Below are 7,669 nucleotides of genomic sequence, written 5' to 3'. Positions count from 1 at the left end.
AAGTGTTTAACGATACTATTTCTTCCATTGCGTATTAAATCTTTTCTTCCGCAGTTTTTATTTCTGCATTTAAGTGTATCTAGAGAATAGAAAATAAGGTGCATTAAAAGTACTAGAAAATGTATAAAAGTGGCATTTTAGTTTTCGTTAAATACCTAGTACTGTAAAAATATATGGTAAAGAAAAAGCAAATATAACCATTTTCGATGTTTTTTTTTATATAGTTTTATACTTAATTCCAACTGTGAAAAAGTAACTTTTATTAAGGTTAAAATATTTTTAGAAATAAGATATACTTCATTGGTATTTATTTATATAAACAACGCATTTGACGAAGTCGTGTTTAAACCAATTGATAGAATGATAACCTATCTGAGTTATGACTGCAAATTCTTTAAAGGTGTAAGGTATCTACGAACACATCTGAAGGTTGCTGATATCCATAAACCTCTTGACCCAATTTGTCATTTGTGTACTTACTGCACAGTACGAACATTTGATATATCCTCAATCTTATAAAACAAGCTGACATGTTTTATATAAATTCTTTATCAGAAATCTGAAACACAAACCTCAGGTAAGTTCTTTTGCTATTTGATGGTTTCTTTTAGTGTTTGGTTTTCAGAAAACGATATAGATATATAATATATATACATTGCCGAAGACTGATCTAACAAGTAAGCGTTGGGGAGGGGGAGGGAAGCGGTTGACCGGATGAGGGTACAAAACTTCATATACTGATAATACTGATAATGGAAACAAAAAATGAAAAAAAATAATTGTTGCAGGGGTTGCATGATCCATGATGTAGGTGACTGGGTGAAGGAGCGAGGTGGGGGAAGGGTACAACTTTGCATGTTGATAACTATTCATGGTAGGTTTAAGGTTTAAAAAACCTGAAAAAATATGGGGTGGGGATGGGGAGCAGAAGGGGTGAGACAAGGGTGGGACATGTCAAAGAAATATATCCGGCAAATAAATGAAAACAATTATTTGGGAGGGTGGTGTTGGTGGGGGGGGGGGGGGGGGGGGTTGACCGGGTGTGGGCACACGACTTCACATGTTGATAATAAATATTCATGGAAAAAAGAAATAAAGACGTCCAATGAAATTCTACCAATTGGTAAGTTTGTTATGTATAAATATGTGGATTTTTAAACAATTAAAGGGCAATACCTCTGAAGTTACTAACGAGATCATGACAAAATTGTGTGTGCACCACCATATTATGCAGATCTATATTCTGTTAAAGTTTCATAATATGTCACAAGTTATGAAGCAGTAATTGCCATATTTATAGTGCCCTATATAGTTAACCCTACAAACTACTAAGGGCCATAACGCAGGTGTTTCTTGGGAAATCTGACTGAAACTTGACGGGCAGCATTTCCCTATAGTGGTTAACATGTATATGAAGTTTTATTTAAATATACCAAACGCCTTCTTACATATGGCCCCGGACGGACGAACTCACGGATGTACTCACGGTATGATACTTCAGTGACTTTACAATGTTAAATTTTAGCCACATAAACCCAAAAATTAGTCACATAAACCCACTTTTGGACACTTTTTAAAATGACTGTTATATAAACAGAGAGTCCAAACCCTAACCTGCTAGACACTCAAGTACCAATTTATTAGCCCGGAAAGACGCAAGGACGGAAGGACGGACGGACAACGCCAAAACTATAGTTCTCCGCCTTCGGCGGGGGATAAAAAGGCATAATAAAAATTTTGTTTACATTAATCTATACACGTAATGTTTCGATCTTTGTAATTTTATCTCTTATAAGCATGTATTTATCTAGATCTGCTGACTGCTAAAACTTCAGGCGTTTAAGATCAAAAGGTTTCAGATCTAATATGTCATACTACAAGTCTAATGATGTACGAAAAGTGGGGATACCATAAATGGTTTTTGTTTTTTTTTTTTGGTACAATAGAATAGATAAAAGAATGTCACTTCAGTTTACGTAATTATCATGTGCGTATCTAAATGGAGATCCAACCAAGTAGATCATAGCTTTTAAAGAGATAATTAAACGAAAATGACTCCGTCGTTGAGAAAACAATCTGGCAATTATCAGAGGTCCAAATTCTTAGATTTGTTATTGGTACTACACCCTTCGTGATAATTATTATTGAATGGTATGAATATCTTACTTAGAATCTCACTAGTTTTAAATTTCTTTTATTCAGAAGATGCTTGCTTCAACATTTAAAATGCTAGTTTTGGCTCTCACCGTCATAGATCTGCTATATGGATATACGTTAGCTGATGGTGGACAGTTTTACGGAGGATCAATGAGTTACTCGATCGAACAAAAAGCTGATGGCAATTATACGGTAACACTTATACACGGTTAGCTTTTTGTGAAATCTTGTCAGCGACCTGTCAGCGGCCTGTTTGTTATGTAAATGTTAAATATAACTGAGACTGAAAGGTCTATGAAGCACATGTTATACAGGTTTACCATAGACCAATTTTACGTTAAAATGAAATAACTTTGATTTAGAAAGAGTCTCTTTGGGTTCATATATTCTTATAGCTGGTTCTTAGCTTGCTAATGCATTTGTAATTTCGCGTTCTCAAAGCAAGGTAAAGAAGCCTCCATGGGATTTGAAAGCTTCTATTTTTTTTTCATTGCTTTTAAATACAAATACTTTCGTGGTACAGACCCGTCAAGACGGGCCGAAATCACTTGAAAAGTTCAGCTTTGACGTTTTTTGTTTTCAGATTTGAGGACACAATATTTCCGACATAATTCAAATGACACATTTTTGGTTCATTTATTCTTTTTAAATTAGACGATAAGTATAAAATAATCAGATATGACAGTTTGGCACTTATCAATTTATTCAACGGAGACATATTGCTGTGCGCCTCCTCAGCACTACCCTGGTCAGCTTTTAACGAGAATTTGCAAGAGTTATCTCCCTTAATTATTGACTGTGTTAAAGCAATTTCCTTCAAATTGGATTGCCTCCCTTACATTAGCTAAAGTCGTGTCATTCATGTCCTAAGTCAATAAGTCTTTGTCATGGATTTTGCATTGGTCTAATTTTGCCGTAGGTAATACACGGAAATTAAGCTCGCATGTTACTCCATAGAAAGCAACAAAACATGTAGCCAGTTTTTTGATATAAATAATTTTTGTTTTATAGATTCATATAGAAGTATTATTCATGTAAAGATATAAAACATTTCTGTAAAAACCATTATGTTAGCTTATGATATTGCGAAATTCGTGTGTCATGTAACAGAAAATGAAAACATTTAAATAAATTTCTTTTCTTTTGAAACTCTGAATCCCCTCAAACACTGAAATCCGAAAATTATTTCATAAACGAACGAGCTTTCCCACAAACACATGTATACATAATAGTTTTCCTCGAGAAAAACGAAACTTGAGTGAAGATACATGTATTCACATTTTGACTGACTGTTCTTGTCCATATAACGGTACTTTTGTTTAACTTTCATGCCTAGAAGTTTACTCTTTAAAACATGATAAAATAAAGTAATAAACTAAGCAATACTGTATTTGACAGGCAATGGCAAAGAAAAAAACCGAGCAATTTAACAAACTTAATAAAAACATACATGTTACTAAAATACGCACACACATTTTATGAACTGGTCTTGATCCAAGGCTTTTCATAGAAATCAAAGAAAGAAAGAATCTATGGAATTGTGAATCAAGTTTCTGTTTTTTTTTTCTGATCAGCATTGGTGTATGTGTAGACTAGCCACTAGACTGATAATAACTATATTTCTAATTTTTCCCTTTTTGACAAATTCAATTTCATAGAGACAAAAGCCAGTCTATTTTAGAGATTTTCACACAGGACTGATGTTGAAATTTATCATATGATATTGGACATAGGATATAGACTGGCTCAGTTCACTACATTCAATCATAAAAATGTAAAAAGATATATCATAGTCTAGGAGCTAGTCTAGTGTATGTGTATCATAGAGATCCTAACTCATTTTTTATACAGTTAGCTCTGATTCATCCTGTCTACTTATTTATAGTGTCTAAGTTACTTGATTATACAAAAATCAAATATGCCATTCAGATATGTGTTTATACATACTATACAATTCAATCATGAAATCAAATTTATCGTGTAAACTAAAGTCTTTAGCTGTACAGGTGGCTGTTTTTCATGCTTTCCACGAACAAAACCGTGACAAAAAATGTAAGTGGTACTTAAGAGATAATCTTACCGTGCAAACTCATGGAAAGCATGCCAATTTTTTTTTTCAAGCTTGGATTTCATTTCTAAAATGGACATGATATTGCGCGTCTGTTAATTTCACCATTTCTTTGCACATCGTGGAAACCATTCTGTGTCTTTTGTTTAAATAAATGTACACATTCTCTTGCCCCTCTCACCAGCTTTCGATGAGCGCCTAACTTGCAAAGTATACTTTTTCATTAAAAATTATTCTTTGAAGTAGTTTTTCTCCTGTCCTCGAATGTTTCAATATTCAAAATTTTAGAGATTTTCACACAGGACTGATGTTGAAATTTATCATATGATATTGGACATAGGATATAGACTGGCTCAGTTCACTACATTCAATCATAAAAATGTAAAAAGATATATCATAGTCTAGGAGCTAGTCTAGTGTATGTGTATCATAGAGATCCTAACTCATTTTTTATACAGTTAGCTCTGATTCATCCTGTCTACTTATTTATAGTGTCTAAGTTACTTGATTATACAAAAATCAAATATGCCATTCAGATATGTGTTTATACATACTATACAATTCAATCATGAAATCAAATTTATCGTGTAAACTAAAGTCTTTAGCTGTACAGGTGGCTGTTTTTCATGCTTTCCACGAACAAAACCGTGACAAAAAATGTAAGTGGTACTTAAGAGATAATCTTACCGTGCAAACTCATGGAAATAGAGGATAATTGTTGGTTTCGGTGTAATATCACGTTATAGTTTCACCGAGTGGGCACCAAAAGTGATATTTTCACGAGTGGCGCAGCCACGAGTGAAAATAACAACTTTCGGTGTTCACGAGTGAAATTACCGTGATATTACATCGATACCAACAATTTTTCTGTTTATTTTATGTCTAAAACTCTACTTTTGTTGTGTTTATTTCAATAAAATGTCGAAATTTGCGGGAAATTTTATCAGGAAGCATCGCAAAGATGACGTCATTTTAACGACGTCATCGTCATATTGTTTCCGGCTTTCAGTACGCTTGGTAAACTTTTTGACGTTAATCCGGGTATCAGATTTGATAATTTTCACTGAGTGGCCAGTGAGTTTATCAGGATATAATTCACCGTTATATTTCGATAAACCACCGAAAAACATAAAATAAAGCATGCCATTTTTTTTTCAAGCTTGGATTTCATTTCTAAAATGGACATGATATTGCGCGTCTGTTAATTTCACCATTTCTTTGCACATCGTGGAAACCATTCTGTGTCTTTTGTTTAAATAAATGTACACATTCTCTTGCCCCTCTCACCAGCTTTCGATGAGCGCCTAACTTGCAAAGTATACTTTTTCATTAAAAATTATTCTTTGAAGTAGTTTTTCTCCTGTCCTCGAATGTTTCAATATTCCAAAAGATATTTAGCTTTCAGTCAAAAATTATGTAATTTATGTTGATTCGTATTGTTCTCGTAAACAGTTTGGTGAAAAATCAAAGCTCTGTTCTATTCTGTTCTTTTCATTTTTTTCTATTTTTTTTCTTTTTTGATTAATTAGACAATTATGAACGTTATTATTTCAAAAGACTATATTGAATCGTACGTCAGTTGTTGGTATATGCAGTTCCGTAAATTAACACGGTTTAAGTTACATCAAAACTTTAAGAAATCCACATGTTTTTTATTTCTTGATATACTTTGAAGTAAAATGGAAGCAAGAAGCCTTTACCCTATTACACTTAAAATTATATTTTTGTATTGTTTATAAAGTCAACTATACCTACATATGTGATAATAAATTGTCATGCTTTGGAAAATACGATTTATTTGCCTCTAAAGTAAAAGAAATTGAAAAGTTTACTGTTTTTCACTATATGTTCAATATAAGAGACGGTGATACTTTTAAAACAAAATTGGAAGCAAGAAGATGTTCAGTTAGAATAAATATTTTCACATTAAATTAAAGAGAAGAAATTGAAGTTTACTGTCATATCTGGTAAAATATCCACAAACCAAAAGACATATTTGAAATTAATCATTAAAACTAAATTTCCTATATAATCTATTGCTCAAAGTAATATCAATAAGGAAACCAATATTGATTATCGGATAATTTTCAAGGGGGACAACCTACTATGATAAGCCAGTCAAATATAATAAAAGCTGGGGATGTATAATACAAGTTTTTTATTATTAAATATTTATGCCAAATTACACACAGAGCTCATCAATCAAGTCCTATTATTTTCGCGGGTGTAGTCCACGACCTTCCCAAAAACTTTCATTTTCCTTTGAATCTGTTAGCGTTATTCACCAAATTAATTTTCAGTTCAGATGAACATAAATAATTCTTCACAGATCGGTATGTAAAATATGAGTCATCAAAATAAAAGAATAGAAAATCTCGGTTTGTTCAGAAGCTCATAGCTTTCAATTTTCATTGATACAGGTTACAGTCCACCTGATAAGCGGATGGGTACTAGGTAAAGGTCCATGCGGCCCAGGCTGCAGTAGTAGCGACATTGGTAGATCTACCCGCTCAGCTAGATCACTGATAACGGCATCCCACCCATATCGTTTCGGAAACTTTACTTCCGATTATCTTGATAGAAACACCCGCAAGACTATAACTCAGGACATGAGTGCGGTTGTATATAGATCTTACAATGAAACAGTGATAGCTGTTAGCGAGCACGGAAAATGGGAACAAGAGCTTCTGCATTTCAGCTTCAACATGCCACATAAAGTGCGACGATTAGATGTTAGGTAACTTATGTATAAATAAAAAATGTCCATTGTGTTATGATTACTAGTAAATTTTTAACGGTCTGACCATTTAATATTCTGGGAGGGTGGTGTGGGGTTAGAGGTTGTGACTTTTTTTCCAGAAAAAAAATGTTTTTGGATTTGATTGAAAAACTATTCTGTTTTCAACATATTGAAAAAGAAATTTCTGGCTCTCAGGTCATAAATTCTGACTATAGATCAGATTTTGTTCAAAAGAATATATCCGTTCCGTTATTCTATAAATCATATTCTTTACTTTTAAACTGTGTTTAAATTTAATACTTCAAAATAATATAATAAGGTTACGCTCTTCCTTTGTTTTCAAGATAACAGCATTCGGTTCCACCTATGTTTAAATATTTATCACTGCAGAAGAAGAGTGCAGTATTGATTTGAAAGTATCAAAGCTGCATGGTGTAATTTAGATTGGTAATTTCAATTTATGAACAGTACACTATACAGTACATATAGGTGCAACAGCATTGAGGTTGGGTAGGAACCATTTTTGAGTGTATATGTAGCTCCTTCGTCTGAATACCACTTTTCCACAAATAAATAAAAACACCATTCTTTTTGGGGTGAAAACTGTACCCGTGGCATGATATTTATCTTTATTATTATTATTATTATTATCATTTTTGCTAAGTTGCCTCTCTGGATAAAAGGTGACGGGATATTCACACCTA

The 7,669-nt window shown here is 33.0% G+C and overlaps 1 protein-coding gene across 3 annotated transcripts in view; it reads left to right on the top strand.

Annotated features, from left to right (window-relative positions):
• Positions 1–457: 457 nt before the first annotated feature.
• The window catches only part of LOC123541967 (uncharacterized), a 67,781-nt gene continuing 60,569 nt past the window's right edge, over positions 458–7,669 (top strand). For all 3 annotated transcript variants that reach the window (XM_045327602.2, XM_045327610.2, XM_045327595.2), the window contains exons 1-3: positions 458–577; positions 2,203–2,349; positions 6,646–6,962. In XM_045327602.2, coding sequence (XP_045183537.2) covers positions 2,206–2,349; positions 6,646–6,962 — 461 coding nt within the window. In that variant the 5' untranslated portion in view covers positions 458–577; positions 2,203–2,205. The remainder of the gene's footprint in view (positions 578–2,202; positions 2,350–6,645; positions 6,963–7,669) is intronic.

The sequence above is a fragment of the Mercenaria mercenaria genome, chromosome 1 (genome assembly GCF_021730395.1).
Source record: "Mercenaria mercenaria strain notata chromosome 1, MADL_Memer_1, whole genome shotgun sequence".
In the NCBI taxonomy this organism is placed as follows: domain Eukaryota; kingdom Metazoa; phylum Mollusca; class Bivalvia; order Venerida; family Veneridae; genus Mercenaria; species Mercenaria mercenaria.
Note: the sequence above shows the minus strand (reverse complement) of the source record. Positions and strands in the feature narration are given on the sequence as shown.